At 52.1% G+C, this 18,642-nt stretch overlaps 5 protein-coding genes across 5 annotated transcripts; 2 read left to right on the top strand and 3 right to left on the bottom strand.

The window, feature by feature from the left end:
* Positions 1-27: 27 nt before the first annotated feature.
* Positions 28-1,761, top strand: BROUX77_003627 (uncharacterized protein; the record flags this gene model as incomplete). Its single annotated transcript, XM_073748299.1, has 3 exons — positions 28-252; positions 316-1,391; positions 1,509-1,761. The coding sequence occupies 3 exons, from the start codon at positions 28-30 to the stop codon at positions 1,759-1,761; spliced, it is 1,554 nt and encodes a 517-aa protein (XP_073606052.1).
* A 673-nt stretch (positions 1,762-2,434) lies between these two features.
* Positions 2,435-3,295, bottom strand: BROUX77_003626 (uncharacterized protein; the record flags this gene model as incomplete). Its single annotated transcript, XM_073748298.1, has 3 exons — positions 2,435-2,967; positions 3,065-3,121; positions 3,244-3,295. 3 exons carry the CDS (start codon positions 3,293-3,295, stop codon positions 2,435-2,437), a joined length of 642 nt encoding a protein of 213 aa, XP_073606051.1.
* A 1,027-nt stretch (positions 3,296-4,322) lies between these two features.
* BROUX77_003625 (uncharacterized protein) lies at positions 4,323-7,479 on the top strand (the record flags this gene model as incomplete). The annotated part of the gene is made up of 13 exons (XM_073748297.1): positions 4,323-4,783; positions 4,854-5,100; positions 5,159-5,194; positions 5,252-5,267; positions 5,320-5,385; positions 5,438-5,546; positions 5,603-5,946; positions 6,008-6,220; positions 6,281-6,345; positions 6,399-6,528; positions 6,591-6,624; positions 6,675-6,960; positions 7,036-7,479. The coding sequence occupies 13 exons, from the start codon at positions 4,323-4,325 to the stop codon at positions 7,477-7,479; spliced, it is 2,451 nt and encodes an 816-aa protein (XP_073606050.1).
* A 373-nt stretch (positions 7,480-7,852) lies between these two features.
* BROUX77_003624 (uncharacterized protein) lies at positions 7,853-9,068 on the bottom strand (the record flags this gene model as incomplete). The annotated part of the gene is made up of 3 exons (XM_073748296.1): positions 7,853-8,221; positions 8,422-8,615; positions 8,711-9,068. 3 exons carry the CDS (start codon positions 9,066-9,068, stop codon positions 7,853-7,855), a joined length of 921 nt encoding a protein of 306 aa, XP_073606049.1.
* Positions 9,069-10,594: 1,526 nt separating this feature from the next.
* BROUX77_003623 (uncharacterized protein) lies at positions 10,595-13,536 on the bottom strand (the record flags this gene model as incomplete). The annotated part of the gene is made up of 3 exons (XM_073748295.1): positions 10,595-10,818; positions 10,887-12,597; positions 13,192-13,536. The coding sequence occupies 3 exons, from the start codon at positions 13,534-13,536 to the stop codon at positions 10,595-10,597; spliced, it is 2,280 nt and encodes a 759-aa protein (XP_073606048.1).
* Between the last annotated feature and the right edge of the window lie 5,106 nt (positions 13,537-18,642).

The raw sequence follows: 18,642 nt of genomic DNA, 5'->3' as shown, positions 1-18,642 counted from the left end.
ACGAACCAAAACAAACACCAAGCCACCATGTCTACCGTTCTGCCCCCGCCGTCCAAGCGGCAGCGCAGAGAGCATCTCGAGCGCACGACTAACCAGCAAGATGTCACCGCTAGCACAAGCAAGGACATTGGCTCTTTCAAGGCGCGCTTTGTAGATTCTGAAGGCCAGCAGCTTGCAGAGGTCATTGAAGTTCCTCTGGCCGACGCGAGCGAGAAGAACATCTCACTGCTTCTCAACACATTACTAGGACGAGTAAGAGAGAGACTCTACATGCCAGGCAGGTGCCATAGTACACTCATTGACAGTTAGCAACAGGACCGTGAAGAGTTTCTTCCGTACAAGTTCCGCGTACACATCCCCGACTCCGATGTCATCGTCGACACATACCCCGAGGACCTTTTGGCCCTCCTCCAAAGCCATGGCATTGCCAACCCATTCGAAACTACCATCACGCTTGGTGCCGAGCCGCAGGCCGTCTTCAAAGTCCAGTCTGTGACGCGCATGTCACACCGCATTCCCGGCCACGGCGAAGCGATTCTCTGTGCACAGTTCAGCCCCGCCACGAGCAGTCGCATGGCAACTGGATCTGGCGACAAGACAGCGCGGATATGGGATACCGAGACCGGCACGCCCAAGTGGACGCTGGCCGGCCACGATGGCTGGGTGCTGTGCGTGGCCTGGTCGGCCGACGGCGAGCAGCTGGCAACCGGCAGCATGGACAAGAGCGTGCGCGTGTGGGACCCCAAGACGGGCAAGCCCAAGACGACCAAGCCGCTAACCGGCCACGCCAAATGGGTGACCAGCACCGCGTGGCAGCCGTACCACCTGTGGAGCGACGACGAGGGCCCGCGCCTGGCCAGCGCTAGCAAGGACGCTACGATCCGCGTGTGGGTGGTCAACAGCGGGCGCACCGAGCACGTGCTTTCGGGTCACAAGGGTAGTGTCAGCTGCGTGCGCTGGGGCGGCACGAACTTGGTGTACAGCGCCAGCCACGACAAGACGGTCAAGGTGTGGGACGTGGCCAAGGGGACTCTGGTGCACACGCTCAACTCGCACGCCCACTGGGTCAACCATCTGGCACTGTCGACGGAGTTTGTGCTGCGCACGTCGTTCTTTGACCACACGCCGACGCCGGTGTCGGCGGCAGAGCGCAAGGAAAAGGCAAAGGACAGATTTGAGCGTGCGGCTAGATTCAGAGGCAAGATAACGGAGAGACTAGTGTCTGCCAGTGACGACTTCACCATGTACCTGTGGGACCCGTCACAAGGCACAAAGCCGGTGGCTAGAATGCTGGGCCATCAGAAGCAGGTGAACCATGTGACGTTCTCCCCTGATGGAAACACGATCGCCAGTGCTGGCTGGGACAACCACACGAAGTTATGGAGCGCAAGGTAAGCTAAAGCACCCCCTCTCCCTACGTTTCCCTGTTCCTCTTCATAGAGTACACATGGGAAATGCCCTTTTAATTTAAAAAGAAGCAACGTACTAACCACGCCCTACCTATTTAGAGACGGCAAGTTCATCAACACCCTGCGTGGCCATGTGGCGCCCGTCTTCCAGTGTTCTTTCTCTGCCGACTCGCGGCTCTTGGTTACGGCGTCACGCGATTGTACTCTCAAAGTGTGGTCAATGGCGTCTCACAAGATGGCAGCCGATCTGCCGGGTCACCAGGACGAAGTGTACGCTGTCGACTGGAGTCCGGATGGCAAGAAGGTTGGTAGCGGTGGAAAGGATAAGGCGGTTCGCGTTTGGTGCAATTAAAGGGCAGGTCTAAACAGAGGGACTTGGAAATAAGACAGATCAAAAGCAAGTCATGATTCAAACGACTCAAACTTATTTGGCATAATTGCATGTCGATAAAGACTCTTCGTTGTTAAAGTACAACATGTTCATATTTAGGGTCAGAAATTCCATTAGGGTTCCACATAACTACAAGATGAACATCTATAGTTGGCCAAGCTGTTCGCATACAGGACCAGCGGTGTTGATGGGAGAAAGCCAGGTGCATGCAAGGTGAAAATCAAGAGGACAAGTGGAGATGCGATGAGGTCAGAATATGTAGTGAAGCCATTTAAAAAAACGCCATAACCCAGGTAGTGCAATAGAACAGTAGAAGACAAAAAGGACAAAGAAACTAACACCATCCATCCGTACACATCGTCAAACTCCATGTACCGGCTTGCTTCCCACTACCTCTCACATGTTTCGGCTTGCGGTTTCTTCAGTCACGCCTATGACGGCTTCAGTGATGGAAACCATCAGGGGCCCCAGCCGACGCATCAGCAACGCTCGTTTTAAGCATGGCGGAAAGAGGAAAAGAAAAAGGTAGTGGGGGGGGGGGGGGGGGGGTTGCAGAGTTTTAAGCAAAGGCCGAGATGAAGCGAGAGGTGCCTGAAGCGAGCAAGCGAGCATGCGAGCAACAGAGTAGGCAGGTTTACCGGCCACCGCGGCTGAAGCCGCCACGACCACGACCGCCACCGCCACCTCTGGAGAAGCCACCACCACCACGGGGAGCACCACCGCGGCCACCGAAGCCGCTGCCGCCACGGCCGCCGCCAAAGCCGCCGCGGGAGCCACCACGACCGCCGAAGCCGCCGCGACCAGCACCGCCGCGGCCGCCGCCAAAGCCACCGCGACCACCACCACGGCCACCAGCGCCGCCACGCGAGGGCTTCTTGACCTTGGGCAGACCAGCGAGGGGCTTGGGCTTGGGAAGGAAGCGCTCCATGGGCAGCAGCTTCTCGGTGGAGATGTAGAACTTGTCGCCGGCCTTGAAGGAGGTGGCCTTGATGCCCTCGGTAGGGCGGATGGTGAAGTAGACCTGGTTGATGGGGCCGAGAATCTCGTCGATCTTGCCAATGGAAGTCTTGTTCTCGAGGAACATCTGGGCGTTGAACTGAGGGACCTTGGGGTTGGTGGACTCGCAGACCATCTCGTCCTCGCAAGCATGGAGGAAGGTACCCATCTCTACAGTAGAGGAAGAAGTTTAGGTTAGCAGCGCGTTTTATTAGAGCACAAGGCAAGACTATCTTTGGTCAAGCCAGCCAGCAGGAGTTAAACGTACCAATGACTGAGGCGGGAGGACCCTCCTCACGGCGCTGGAAACCACCGCCACCGCGACCTGAAGCAAAACGCTGTTAGCAAAAACGCCTAGGAAAGCACGAAAGCCTCAATGCCAGCGCAAATGCCGCAAGATGCGAGATATTCACGCCGGGGGGGAGACGAGCTGGACTCGATTCTTACCACCACGACCACCACCACGACCACCACCGCGACCACCGCCTCTGAAAGACATTGTCGGATAGAAGAGAGCTTAGGAGCCACACGAAGAAAAGGAAGCCGGAAACGGAGTATAGACTTGGTCGCAGAGATTGTCGCAAGCTGTTCGTCGAGGCCTTGCGATCGTTTCGGCGAGGTACAACAACAAAAAAAAAGAAAAAGGGCGATAAATTCGTCGCTTCAACAACTTCTTCAGCAACGAAGAGAGGAAAAGCAAAAAAACGGACCAAGGTGTCGCAAGTTTTTTTTTCCCAAGGCAGTGGAGAGTGGGGCCGTCGCCAGCCATCGCGCGGCAGCCATTGGTCGGATAAGCGCCACAGGCTGCTATCACGCAGCCACACAAAACCCATCCATCACGCTAGGCTTTTTTTTTATGGGAAAGCACGCAGAGGTTGTCAGCCACATCAGATCTGCCAGGCGAGAGAAGTCTCGGCGATCGGGATAGCGTTGGCTTGGCCCGGGCGCCTGTGCAAGTCTCAACATCAGCTGTATGCATGTACACGGATTTCAGACAAGAGTCATTGGCTCCAGCACAAAACAGCGTCTGCATTTACATGCGTTTTGGCTGCATGTTGGAGAGCAGTACGGCCAGATACCAGTAGCATTATACAAGTAACCGCACTATACCATTATAACCTGTACGTGCCTATCACAACTAGGGCTCCTAGTAGTTACAGCACGATTCGCCGTCTGAGTCACAACTACAGCAGCCCGCCAGCCTGTACTACCCGCTAACAAATGGATCAAATGGCTCCGCCAGCGCCCCAAGTCCCAACTCTGATATTTTCTTGGTGGGGTTTGCATCCTCCATAGAACCAATCCTCCCATTTCCTCCCTGTGGTTTGTCTTTGGCTGCTTTGGCTGGTGCTACGCTTGAAACCTGCTTAGCTTCCTCTTTCTCCTTCTCTGCTCCTCGCCTTTTTTTATACTCTATGCTGGCTGGTCTGCATTGATCGTCAGAACAACTCCATCCAACGCCCGCTCCCCTCCCCTGGAAACCCCGCCTTCCCCTCCTCAACCCACGCTTTGCTGCTCCCGCGAAGATGGACCCCGCAAAGGCCGTTGATGCCGTCACCGAGGCCGTCAAGAAGGTCTCGGTGAAGGGCGGCGACAACCCGAACCCCAAGAAGACTGAGAAGAAGACTGAGAAGAAGCCCAAGAAGTCTGGTGCCGCTGGCGGTGCGACCGGCCCGCTCGAGCTGAACCCGGCCCCCGAGTTCCTGGCCTCCCGCCTGGCCTTGTTCGACCGCCTCAAGAAGGAATACGACGATGAAATCGCCGCCAAGCCTCGCGAGCCCATCACCATCACCATGCCTGATGGCTCGTCGCGCGAGGGCACGGCCTGGGAAACCACGCCGGCCGAGATCGCCAAGAGCATCAGCAACTCGCTGTTCAAGCGCACCGTTGTTGCCCGCCTGGACGGCGATAAGGAAAAGCTGTGGGATCTGGAGCGCCCGCTGGAACGTAGCTGCAAGCTGGAGCTTCTGACTTTTGACGATGAGCAGTATGTCCCTGTGCTGCCCCTGCTTGGCTTGCTAGAACGCCAGTGCTAACTATACCTTGTGTCTCCCTAGGGGCCAGTTCGTTTTCTGGCACTCAAGTGCCCATATCTTGGGAGAGGCCTGCGAGAGACGGTTCGGCTGCTCTCTGTGCATTGGTCCCCCCGTCGACAATGGTTTCTACTACGAGATGGCTCTGCCCAACAACGCTGCCGTCACCGATGCCGATTTCAAGCCCCTCGAGACTCTGGTCGGCTCGATCGTGAAGGAGAAGCAGAAGTTTGAACGTCTGGAGCTGTCCAAGGAACACCTGCTCGAAATGGTGCGGTTGATTCTCAGTTACATTCTGTTGTTGAGTTGCTGGCTAACACCAGATTCAGTTTGCGTACAACAAGTACAAGCAGCACATAATAAAGGTAAGCTCCATGGCTATTCTGACCAAACCCAAGCACAAACTAACATCACTCATGTAGGACAAAATTGCCGATGGTATGCTTCACTATGACTCTTTACTACATACCAGCCGACTCACATAGCATAGGTACTCGTACTACCGTCTACCGCAACGGTCCCCTGATCGATCTGTGCCGTGGTCCGCACGTCGTTGGTAGGTGCTCTCTAGCTCCCCAAAGACATCCACATATCACTAACACAGACAGACACCTCCCGCATTGAGGCCTTTGCCGTGATGAAGTCTTCGGCTTCTTATTTCCTGGGTGACCAGGCCAACGACAGTCTGCAGCGTGTCTACGGTGTTTCTTTCCCCGAGTGCGTGGCAATCACCCGAAACCCGACTGCAAGTTTTTTAGCTAACACCCCTACAGCAAGAAGCGCATGACTGAGCACAAGAAGTTCCTGGAAGAGGCTGCCAAGCGTGACCACCGCAAGATCGGCAGAGAGCAGGAGCTGTTCCTGTTCCACGAGTGGTCGCCTGGTTCCGCTTTCTGGCTGCCCCATGGTGCCAGAATCTACAACACCCTGCTCAACTACCTCAAGGACCAGTACTGGAAGCGTGGCTACGAGGAGGTCATCACTCCCAACATGTTCAACTCTGATCTATGGAGACAGTCTGGCCACTGGCAGTACTACAAGGACGACATGTTCGTCGTTGATGTCGACAAGACCCAGTTCGCCCTGAAGCCCATGAACTGCCCCTCACACGCTCTTCGTGAGTTAATGACTATATCTCCCTCTCCCACTACTCAATACATGCCTCTAACAACAGACAGTGTTCGGCCACCGTGAGCGCAGTCACCGTGAACTGCCGTGGCGAGTTGCCGACTTCGGTGTTCTCCACCGTAACGAGGCCTCTGGTGCTCTGAGTGGTCTGACCCGTGTGCGCCGTTTCCAGCAGGATGATGCCCATATCTTCTGCCGTGAGGACCAGATCAAGTCTGAGATTACCGAGCTATTCGACTTCTTCTCGGACATGTATGGCCTGCGTAAGTGGACCTGGCCTGTTTGCTTAATACAGGCGTGTTCCGTTTGCTAATCATTACCAGTTGGCTTCACCTTCAAGCTGAACCTGAGCACTCGCCCCGAGAAGTACCTGGGTGAGATTGCTACTGTAAGTTTTCCATCCTCAGCCTATCGTTAAGTCCAGTAACTAATGCGTTGTAGTGGGACCGGGCTGAGTCCATGTTGAAGGAGGCTCTGGATGAGTTCTGCACCAAGCAGAACTCCACCTGGGTCCTCAACGAGGGCGACGGTGCTTTCTACGGCCCCAAGATTGATATTCAGGTCTATGACTGTAAGTCAGATACGGCCCGAAACTTGGTTTCTTCAGTTACTAATAACCCACCCATCCCATAGCTCTCAAGCGTGCTTGGCAGACTGCCACCATCCAGTAAGAAACTCCCCCCAATACTAGGTGAAGCGCAAGCTAACCATTTTCAGGCTGGATTTCATGAACCCCCAGAACTTCAACCTGGAGTACCACACCGACGCCAAGGTCGAGGACGTCACTGCCGAGAAGGCTGCCAAGGAGAAGGTTGCGCCTATCGTCACGCCTGTCCCCGCACCCGCCGACGCCGCTGCTGCTGCTACCGATGCCGCCGACGCTGCTGGTGCTGAGGGTGACAAGAAGAAGGTTGAGACTAAGAAGTGGGCTTTCCGCAAGGCCCTGTCTCCTGGCTGTGCCCGCCCCGTCATGATCCATCGCGCCATGGCCGGCTCCATTGAGGTAAGCAACTCCCGTCAACGTCCACACAAAAAAAGGAGTCCCCAAAGCCGCTAACTACCCACCCATCCCCGACAGCGCTTCACTGGTATTCTGTGCGAGCACTTTGCCGGCAAGTGGCCGTTCTGGCTGTCGCCGCGCCAAATCATGGTGATTCCCGTCGGCAAGGGCTTCATCCCGTACGCCGAAGAGGTGCGCGACATCTTCCACCAGGCCAAGACCTTTGTCGACGTCGACGTGTCGGGCGAGACGCTGCAGAAAAAGGTGCGCAAGGCCCAGCTGACGCAGTATAACTTCATCTTCATTGTCGGCGACGAGGAGATGCGCGGCCGCCAGGTCAACGTGCGCTACCGCGACGATACCTCGGCCCAGGACCGCGGCAAGCCTGTGTCCATTGACGAGGCGCTCGAGAAGCTGGCCAAGCTGCGCCAGGACCGCGGCATGTACAACCCCTTTGCTGGCGTCGTCGTCAAGCCGACTGAGAAGAAGGCTGAGGAGCCTGCTGCTGAGGCGGCGGCTTAAAAGGCGGGTTTGGGTGACTAGTAGAGCTAGGAATCAGAGCTGGCATGAATGAAAAAAAAATAATGAAAAACAAAAACAAGGTGAAACAGAAAAAACACTACTGCTTCTTATATGATGCATTACTTTACTCTTGTCCATGATTCTAGGTTTCTTTTTGTTATTGTTGAAATATTGCTTTGTTTTTGAAGTTTTTTTCTTGATATTGTATGACGTACATCTCCTCGCCCACTCTTGTCAACAATGAAGCCTGTAATCTTGTTTCAGGATATCTAGATATTATAAAAAAAAGAGAAGAGAGAAAAATACATGAGTAGGGTTGACCTGTTTGTTTTTTTGTCTTTGTTGAGGAATGGGGGTTCAATCTTTTGTTTCTTCAAGGCTTAGGTATCCGAATACTCCGTGAAGTCATCAAGCATCCATGGATGACAAAGATGATGACGGCAGGATGCACTTCGAGCGCCGAGCCCTCAAACCACAAGCCCCAGGGCAGCTCGGCCAGGACCCAGTTCTTGGAGACCCAGTAGGCGAGAATGGCATCGATGCCGAGCGTGGTGGGGATCGGAGTGCCCTCGAAGTAGCGGCTCTTGCCCGAGGCGTCCTTGGGCAGCAGGGCGACGGTGACGTTGAAGCGGGCGAGGCGGGCGAGGCCGCACAGCACGAAAAAGGCGAGCGCGACAGTGTCGAGGGTTGAGCGGAAGCCGAGAGCGAGCGCGGCAGAGGCGGGCGCGACGCCAAAGGAAATCTGCAGGGCAGGGCAGAGGTTGGTTAGTCGTAGGGAGGCGGAACGATGGGGGAGGGCAGACAAAGAGGGAGACGAAAGCGGGGGGAGGGCGGGAGGGGGTTCTGGCAGAAAGCCCTCTCGGAGGGCGGGAGGGGGTTCTGGCAGAAAGCCCTCTCGGAGGGCAAGGAAAGAACAGCAGTTCCGCAAGCGTAAATACATACAAGATCAGCGAGAGAGTCAAGCTCTTGGCCCATCAGGCTGCTCTTCTTGCGCCAGCGCGCAACGCGGCCGTCGAGAAAGTCAAAGAACAGGCCAAAGGGGAGGAAAGCCAGGGCGACGTACATGACGCCGAGGTCAGCCGGATTCCCGAGGCAGTAGCGCAGCGAAGTGAAGATGGACATGACGCCACAGAAGCCTACGGGGCAGCAAAAAAAGAAGGAAAAGTCAGTCAGGAGAACGAGGAGAGCAGCAAGAAGTAGGTGTGGCGGGCGTGGCATGGGAAGAACGCACCGTTCATCATGGTGATCAGATCAGCGAGGTGCATGGCGCGGATCAAGGAGAAATGGCCTGTATCGGCAGAGAGCAGGACACGCTGCTTGTCATTGTGGGCTAGATGGCGAAAGCACGGGGCAAAAGTCAGCATCGACAGTGGGATATCAGCGGTGGCCGCGAGCCTCTGGCCCCGACGCAGCGCAATGTAGTGTCGGCGGCGAGCGCAGGCGGGCGGCGAGCGCAGGCGGGCGGCGAGCGCAGGCGGGCGGGCGGGCAGCAGGGTGCGAGATGGAGACGTACGGAGCAGCGGCTTGGAAGCAGCAGCCGGGATTGCAGCGTTTCCATTGCCGCTAGAGACACTAAGACGTTTTGACATGGTTTATAGATGCGTGGAGAGCTGTGGACGCGGGTGCGGGTGCGGATGCGGGCAGCCAGCGGGCGGAAGTTGGAGAGCGGGACTCGGAGAGCCGGGGGCGAGGCAAGATAGCAGAGTGGAGCCGAGGCGGAGATGTGGTGGGTTTTTTTCTTGTCTTCTCGTTTTGGTTTTTCTTGTTGAGAATACGACGGCAAGGTTGACGGATCGGTGCCTGATGCGATGGGAGGGAGATGTTCTCGCTAGATGGGGGCGGCAATGTTTCGTCGGTGGTAATTTTTTTTGCCGCTGCTGCGTATGTACAACAGAGCTGAGCCGAGCTGGGCTGGTCGGTATGTACTTTGTACTTTATCGGCTAGTTGGCAGCTTAGCTAGCTTGGGCGTGGGTGGTTTTGAGCGAGCTGTGGAAGGGATCGTCGAGACACCGAGACAACCCGAGCAGAGCAGGAGAGGAGAGCCGTGGACAATGTTGAGGGGTTGCTGGCAGAACTAAACAAAGAAGAAAGAAAAAAAAGAATGGGGATAGAGAAGAGGGAGCAGAAAAAAAGAATGGCTGGCTCAGTTCGTCCAGACCAGGAATCAACTCGACTTGGAGGAGGGAGACGATGACAAGCCAAAGTTCAAGAGGAGAGGCAGGCACGCCGGCTTTGAAGGATCGAGGAAGGAAGCACAGAAAAAAAAATTGGGAATGGGACAAGAGAGCACAGCAAGAGCCAGCCAGGAGAGGAAGGAGGAGAGAAAAGAGAGGACGGCTCGATTCGACAACTGCACAAACCGATAAAATCGGGCTGGTTGGCGGTGTTTGATCGCCAACTATAGCGTCAGAGAGCACAAATGCAACTGCCATTGGCCAACCTAGCTAGACTCACTAACTGCATGTATAGCTCGAAGCAACTACCCACCACATCGCATCGCAGTTTCCCGCAGTCCCAGCTGGCACGCCCCAAGCTGTTCTCTGCTGCTAATCTGACAGCACCACCACCAATCACAAGGAAAACGATAGTTAGTGAGTTACTTATAACCCTATAACCCTGGCTAGTTTTGTCTCTGTCGCTGTCACTGTCGCACCTTCTGCAGCTCGGTGGCTCCACTTTCACAAGCCAAAAAGCAAATCTAAATCTCAACGGCGCCTGCTTTTTGCACGTTAGCTCCTGCCTCACCGCCGCCGCCAATAGGAGCCCGAATGAGGGAGGGGGTTGGTGTCAATATCGGCAGATTATTCGGCCTACGGATTGCCTGGACCATCAGAAACAATGCATACTATCAAGTACTAACTGCAAACATGGCCTATATTAGGTACACAACTAGTTAACCGCAACGAGAAACAAAGCCAATGTTATATCAACTGCATAATATCATCCTCGACGCCTTAACCCCCAACACACTCATGGCCCGGCTCCACCCAACACTCCGGCAAATAAAGCGCGAACACGACTAGAGAGCGAAGAAAATCAGAGTCCGGAAAGAAAACGAGAGAAGCGGGACCGAACCTGCCGTCTACAGCAGTGCTACTCTCACGACCTGAAAGCCTACTTCGATATAATAATAGAAAAGCTATCCAACCAGCCACCACTAGACCCTGAAACACCACGAATTGTGTAGCCCCTCGGCGGTATCACACAGTGTGCCGACCCGCCGTGGGCATTGCCGTACAGTTCCGACTTGCGCCCAAGGCTGGTTTTGATCTGTATTGCGTCAATGTATGCCCCGGATCGGACCAGGAAGCCCGATATGTATTCCCCGCGCCGGATGTCTATAAAGCCAGGCTGTTAGTTGATCGCCCACTACACCAAAAGAGGTAAACAGCAAAAAATGACTTACCAAACTCAAACATGTGGGGTGAGCCACCTTTTTGCCCAAAGAGTTGAGACGAGGCATCGTCATATACAAACTCCAGACCATCTACCGCCAGACCAGAGTAGACAATCATTTTGCTCATCACCCGATCAGGCTTGGTGGAGCTGATAAAGACTTCATCTTGGCTCTTCTCCTGATCAAACCTGCCGAGATACTGGCTGCGGGACGCCATCTTGCCTGTATCCAGCTTGAAATATGCCGACTTCGAGCACATTTGCTCAAAGTTGGTAATTTCCATCGACCCACCACCGACCGAGTGGACTGAGATGCACAGCTTCTTTTGACGATGACTTTCGGGTAGTCTGAGGCGCACATCGTTTTCGTAAATGCTGATTTGCCGTTGGACGCTGTTTGGGTCCAAGGGGTACTCAATCCACGCCCGGCATATTTCCTCGCCCTCTACCCGAATCTCAACAAATGCTATTCCAGAGGTAGCGTATATCACAACGCTGCCGACTTCAGCTGAAAATGCCTGGATACTCCCATCTATCTGTAAAGGCGGGTCATGTGGCAGCCTGAAGCAAGGGTGCGTTCGGAAACGAAGACAGTCAAGCCGGTGCCATGTGCACTCGTCCACCTGTGTGACCATGCCGCCTTTGGATTTTGTTCTAGTGCTATATGCTTCACGCGTGAGGAATGTTCGGTTAAGCGTGACATAATCTCGCAGCATGACACCGCTTTCCTGGTGTGGGCACCCTAGAAGATGGCCGGTTTCGTGCATGTGGGCTCCAATTCCAATGTTTGCTGTCTCCCAAGCGCTGCCTGCTTCGTTGCAATCATTGGCAACAAAGCTCGTGTCTGTGGGGGTACAGTCGGTAAACGCCGGCACAACCTCTTCGAACGATGATGGATAGCTGTACAGGCAGTGTGAACCAAAAATCGCCAGGTTCATATCACCATTCGCGCCACCAAGGGCAGCATGCCCCGTGATCACGTTAGAAGCTGTATCCCAATGCGAATCGAGAATGAGCACAGACACATAAAGTCTATGTCCTGCTTCGGGTTTAAAGTAATCGCGTACAGCATGTGTAGCAATGTCATATAGAGCGCCTTTGTCAGTAGCTGGCTGGTGTTGCTGGGCAATATTGAGGTCTTGAATTTCTGCGGTAGTCTTGTTACAGCGGATAACGTGGACACGGGCTTCAGACCTCATAGTCCCATTTTCCTTGTCTTGACTACTGGCAGAGCCAGGAATCCACTCCTCATCAAAGCGGAAGACCCGCCGACCGAGTCTATTGCGCACCATCTGTTCTGCGGTAAAGGCCTGCCAAAGATACGCAGACATTCGGAATTTCCGGATTGCGGCGTCAAGATCATTGCCTTCCTTTTTGGCACGCTCGGGGGGACAGTCAAATTTCTCTGGGGAGTCACTGGCCAAAAGGATAGCCAATTGTACTGGTGGCGCACCAATGGGTGGCATCATGTGTAGAGTAAGATAACTAGTATGAATGGGATTGGAGGTTTGGCTGTTTGCAAGCTTCGGGCTCGAGAATTCGAAGCGGAGGCGGTTTGGCCCCGGTTGCAAATATACCAAGGCCTTGAATGTCGAACTAGTGACGGGCCATGAAATTGAAGGGAAGCTGTCATCAAGTCGGCTAACTGTGAGGGTTCCATCCAAGTTCGTGGACTTGGACTCACCCACAGTACCATTTACAAGAAGGGCTTTTTGATATACCTATTCATCATGTATCCAGTATTAGTATTCTTGAAGCTTTAGGCTTGCGGTGTGTATGAACATCCAAATGACACGAGGAAACAACTTGGAAACGTTCTTTGGGCCATAAAAGGAGGGGGGATAACAAGAGGACTATTGGCTTGTTGAAGTTAATGAGCGACTACTCAATGAAGCTTCAATTGGGGTGTTGCACAGGCCCATCTGTGATCCCCATCTGTGCATTCTTGATCCAAATAAAGCACAAATTGCCACTTCCTAGGATGATATGCTTGATTACATCCGTCCCACCCGTTTAAAAGACAAAGCCGTGGCTGGGTTCTTGAAAGCTGCCATGAGCCCTTTTTTCGAGCTGGGCTGCTATTCGCCTGTGTGCAAAGCACGGCAGCCAGCACATGGCAGACTGTCGTGACATCTATCACCCTTCCCTTTCCCTTCCTGTGTCTTCCATATTGCTGTCAAACAAGGCAAGACTTCGATGGGAAACACACGTAGTGTAACAAAGGGACCAAGCGCTAGCTTATTGGTTCTGCTTCCACCCACGTCTGGCTTCTGAGGGCGTACTTGTGTGCATCAGTCATGTTGGGTAAAACTTACCCAGGAGCCTTCAGTAATGTTTGTTATACGCGGTGCATACTGAGAGACTGGAAGAGATCCTTTCTGGTTGAAAGGGGCACCAAGTCCTGCCATTCCCGAAACACTTTGGCGGTTGCTGTGTTTTTGAACTGGAGAGGATGGTTGGGTGTTTTGGTTTGGAGATGGCGACTTGCTCACAAGACCAGGGTCGGAATCGTTGCCAGCAATTGAAGGGGGAGTCAAAGAGCCATGGCTACTGTTGCCGTTGCTATCGTCGCGATTGCTGCTGGGGGATTCACTGGAGCTATCGGTTCGGAAGCTCAGACGCGAGCGTCGGCGAAGCTCTTTTAAACTGAATCGAGACATGAGTTGTGATGGAGCTAGTGACCGGGTCGTATCAACAAATGCGCAATGGTTTGCAGATAATACGAATATAATGTCGACGGGCGGTGAAAAGATAAGGCTTTTAGCTGTCCAAGTATTCGGTCGTCTTGTTTTCAGCTGTTTCGGATGCAGATTTGTCGATTGGGTCAAAAGTTAGTAAACAGCGAGGGAGGTTGAGTTCAAAGGTTGTTGGGTTGCCGAAGTTGTCGATTTATAGAAAAGGGAAAAGGGGAATCGTTGAAGTTTGCACTTGAGGCTCGATATGCGCGGATTGGACGTGTCAAAAAGCCACCACAAGAAAAATAAAAAGTGAAGCGAAGTGTACGGCGGAATTTTCGTTTCAAGATCGCCAGCAAAAAAAGGCCAAGATGTAGAAAATAACCAGCAATGGAAACTCAGTAGATAAAACAAGATGCGATCCAAGGCGTAGTCGGAAAATCAAGGATGCATGGAACTGGCGGTAGAGGTCGAAAGGGAGAGAAGTCAACGAACGCTTGGAAAGAAAGAAGAATAGGGAGAAAGCGAGGAGAATATGTTGGCACGAAGATTATCGAATGAAGCCTCCAAAAAGGAATTTGGAAGGAAGAAGGACAAAGTAGGAAGAACAAACAGCCAAGAAGCAGCTCCCCTTCATATTATAGGTAATTAACTATGTTGGAATATTGTCTCCTGCGAAGGCTCGGGCAGGGTGGGAGACTTATATTTGTATACAGACGAATACGGCAAGAGCGCAGCAACACTTGTCAAGTTTAGCTTTGGAGCTATTCAAATGGTTGCAATTGCCCTCTTCCCTCTTTCTTGCAAGTTCAGCATTGGAAATTGGACGTCCATCGGAAGGAATGAGCGACGCGGCCCGAATAAAGGATGGGGAACTCTGCCTCTGTCAAAACGGCCAATCAGCATCAAGCAGGCCAGACATACAAATCGGGACAATACCCAGGTAAAGGTTTACACGTCTTCTCTTCGTTACAGAAACACACAATTCCTCACTCTCCAAGCTTATTTGCACCTGAATTTGCACACATGGGATGCCGTCCCAATTTACTCGACTGATGCAATCTACAGGATGTAGCCAAGTCTGTTCTTGGATCCAACTACTCCTGTTCTGGAAGAAACTAGAGACCATGTAATTAAACAAGGCCCAGCATCCCGATGTAGTGCATACGTACCACTTGCACAAGTAGCTATTAATTCCTTCTCTTGGCCTCTTATCATAGTCAGCTCATGGCGCCAAGCAAACGAAACAATCGATACAAGTCCTTGGGCAAGCATCCAAGAATAACGACATGTCACTGCACATGGCTAAGCGCGAGCCGGCGTTGGATCGCTAGAATAACGGCGCACAATTCCAAGTAACTAACTAGCATATTTTTGATTTTCCATTCCCTACCTGACAAACTAGCCGCAAACTTCTTGATGCGTCTACAATATACTTGTATGACATGGCACAAATGTCGGCTAAAGCCATGCCGATAACAGCCAGACAAGGAGATGGCAGAGCCCTTGGGCAAATGTCTTGAAAGTAAAGCCACGTAGTCACGCTATCTCGAGTCATTGAGGTCTTCTTGTCTAGTCTCTGCAACCATTGTCAAACAATGCCCGCAGAAACTCGCTCTCATGTGGATTCACGCCTGTGTATTGATACTTGTACTACATACATGAGGATATATGTCCATGTGTGTAAAGCATAACAACACCCAACGAGAACAGGCCAACACTCTTGGATGCAAAACTCTAAACATTGTTCACAAGGCTTCTCATGCACTGGCTTCATAGCAACTCGTATATCTCTTGGCACGCCTATCTCTGCCGCTTCTCTCGTATCGAGAGTGATACGTACTAGCTACCAGTCAGCATGCTAAAACGCCAGTGCTTTCTTTCCGGCTAATGTTCAAGTACAAGCGGCGTAAGGCGGCGGTCATTCAATACGGGCGGGAGATCATATTCAAATCGAGGAGGTGTCGTTTCATTGGTATTTGATAAACATTCCTGGCAAGTGGTAGATCTTCAGCTCACAGGGCCATAATGACGTCACCCTGTGGCCCGGGGCTAAGCTATAACATTTGAAGCAGTCACAAATCCCAGAATACAGGTGCCAGAGTTGGCCTTCGGAATTGCAAGCGGATTTACACTAGTATTAGGTCATCAGCGCCATGCAAGCGTAACCGTCAGGGGATTTCGGGTCGAGATGTCTCAGAGTTTTATTCATAAAGACGGCTTTAGGCTTCTGCTGCTATCGGTCGTCTCGTCCAAGTAACCTCAACTGTTGATGTGCATTGTTTCACATGCAGAATTATATGCATTGTGCTGCATGTATAGTGACTTGTTGTGGCGTAACCCTAACCCTAACCACACTCAGCGCCACATATGAACGCCACATGTAAACGCCTCACAAAACACCACCTCCTCTTAAATACCCGTAGATAGCACAACACTCCTAAGCATTTACCAATAAAACCCTCAGTTCAACTTACATGACTCCTTATCTAGTCTGTAAACGAGTCTGAGACAAAGCCGACAATGAATGGCAACCAAGGTCGGAGAATTAGGGTTATACACAGACACGCTCATAGTCACATGACTTTGTGCAACGGCCAAAATCCTTCAACGCCTATGTTCAACAACTTCTACGCTTTGTCTTGATTGAAAAGTTAGACTGTGCCTTGACTACTTACAATGACCACGTCATCACTACTAACACCAAAGTTGACGTCTTACTCCCAGACGACGTTAACCTTTTTTTGTTACCCGAGGATTTTGCTTTTTGTTGAGGTATGGCATTTCATGTGCACCGTCCCTGAGCCTCGTGAAGCGAATTCCATTCAAGAACGACAGGTAAGAGAGACCTGCAGTGAAATACAAGTGGGATAGTTATGGCACGTACATGATTGTGTATTAACGTGCATATATCGGCCCATAATTGTATATGATCTTTTGGATCAGCTAAGGGGGCTACCGTAGGTTAGCTGAAATGATGTAGTTAGTACTTGTATTGTCATTGAAAGAGAGGTGACTCGGCTAGTTGTTATCAATTGATACTCGCACACAATAGACAATATGGCTTCTGAAAGCGGAGTGCCTTTGCCCAATGGTCAAACTAAGCAATTGATCTTTTGCTTCAGCTTTGAAAAGAACCGAGAATGCGGTACTACTGATGAGCCGGAGGGCGTTTCGTGGCTAGGAGCTTCCCCTCACCCCTCTATTTACACGTGCGCTGGGTGTAAAAAAAGGACTTGGGGCAAGGTTTTAGATTGATTGTAGAAGGCAATGGCCAGGGGAGCCAGCTGCCTTGCCGGCCATATGGTGCCGGTGTTATGGCAACCGGAATTATTGGCAGGGTACAAGGAAGCATAGTTTGAAGGAGCGACAGAGGCCAAATCAGAAAAGAAGGGCAAAGAGGTGCTGGCCAGTAAAAAAACTCAACAGATGAGTGTGTTTGACGGTCAAGTGGAGGAGGTGGGTATAACTTTATAGTATATGACTTACAATTGTGAATATACATGCAAATCGGGTATCGCATCCAATGATTGTTCTTGAAGTCGAAGCCTGCTTCAAAGAGATAAAATGCGGCGACTTTTTGATGCCATTTCATTGGCTGGGGGGAAGGGTGGCCGCCCTCTTTCCTAGCTTGAAGTAAATTCTTGTAGCTGCCTTGATCCTTTGGTTCCTGTTTGCAACTGCCACAGGAGTTAGCCCCAAACGCTGTCAGGGCTTAGGCACAAGTCCAAGTCCAAGTCCATAACTACATACATACATACGTAGTTATAGAAAGAAGCAAGAAGCAGCAATGTTCCAAAGCTGGTAGTTGCGGTTGGTAGGATGGATCTACGGAACCTCCAGATTCGGGGCTGCATGCTGGCTGCATGGGGCTTGTTTGCGGTAGTTACCTGATCCAAGCACACTAACATGTATATTATATATGTATGTAAGTAGAGACATACATTCATCCACGTCTCCAGCCATGGAAAAAAGCCTTCGAAATGTCTACTACAGAGCGGTTGTCTTGGTGGAGAATTGGCATCTGGAGCTGCTATTAGAATGTAGCAGACCGAATATTCGAGCAATGGAAGAGAAGTGGACACGAAATAAAGTGATGGAATGCGTCATGCAGAAAGTTGTGTCCCTATATTGGCGAGGAGAGACAAACAAAACAACGAAAAGGCAAGTGCCCTGGCAGTGCTCTTCCCCTCGTTCTCGAAGGCGGCCATCATAAGGCAACGGAGTTTCAATGGCTAGGGGACCTTCCTTTATTTAGAGCTTCGGCTAGGAAGAGCGACGAGGACAAGGCCCGGGCGCAGCAGGACCAGCGCAAAAAAAGGCAGTCAGTGGTCGTCTCTCTTGTGCTGCTCTTTCCTCGTCTCGTGGCCCCTGTTTCCCTCGTTCCCTCCCGGTTGCTATGTCGCATTTTGTGGCCCCATCCCAAGTTTCTCGTCCTTCTCGTCACAACATGGACCATGTTGTGCCCTCTTTTTTTCCTCGTCCTCCCTCTTCTTCCTTTTTCTTCCCTTTTTCCCCCTTCACTTGCATCAGCATTAACGCCACGCTGCGCTCTTGTTTATGTCCTTTGTTTCCCCTGTTTAATGCTTAACTCTCTTAATCGACTACTTATCGCATTCCCTTTCTTCTCTTTTCTTTCTTCCAACTTGTACAAGTACTTGTACCTCCGCCTCCCGCCACCCTTTTACCAGCCATTTTTTCTGCCTTCTTAACCCCAACCAGAACAACAAGAACAAGCCCAAGCAAGCCCAAGCATCGCCTCCTTTTCCCTTGTTGCTGTGCAGTTGTGAATACCATCACTACAAGTATAATCAGTCAAGCCCGCAATATCTCCTTGTGCCCGCAATTGTCTAGTGTGCTGTGTCTCGTGTGCCTGGCCGCCTTTGCCTTCGCCCCATCTCTGTTTTCCTGGTTGCTGAGGCTACCTGTGCACACCACTCAAGCCGGAAAAATTGCGATACTTGGGAGTTTCCAGCCTCAAAATCCACCATCCCCGCCCCCCCTTCTCTCCCCTTCAACCCTCACCCAAATCCTTTGCTCCTTGATCGCATCCACCGGCGCCGCGCTGCCTCCAGCCTGTTGTGCCGTGCC

This window comes from Berkeleyomyces rouxiae, assembly GCF_048999995.1.
Source record: "Berkeleyomyces rouxiae strain 22BRR77 chromosome Unknown BrBRR77_ptg000003l, whole genome shotgun sequence".
NCBI lineage: Eukaryota > Fungi > Ascomycota > Sordariomycetes > Microascales > Ceratocystidaceae > Berkeleyomyces > Berkeleyomyces rouxiae.
The sequence above is the reverse complement of the archived record's forward strand: the minus strand, read 5'-3'. Positions and strand labels throughout refer to the sequence as shown.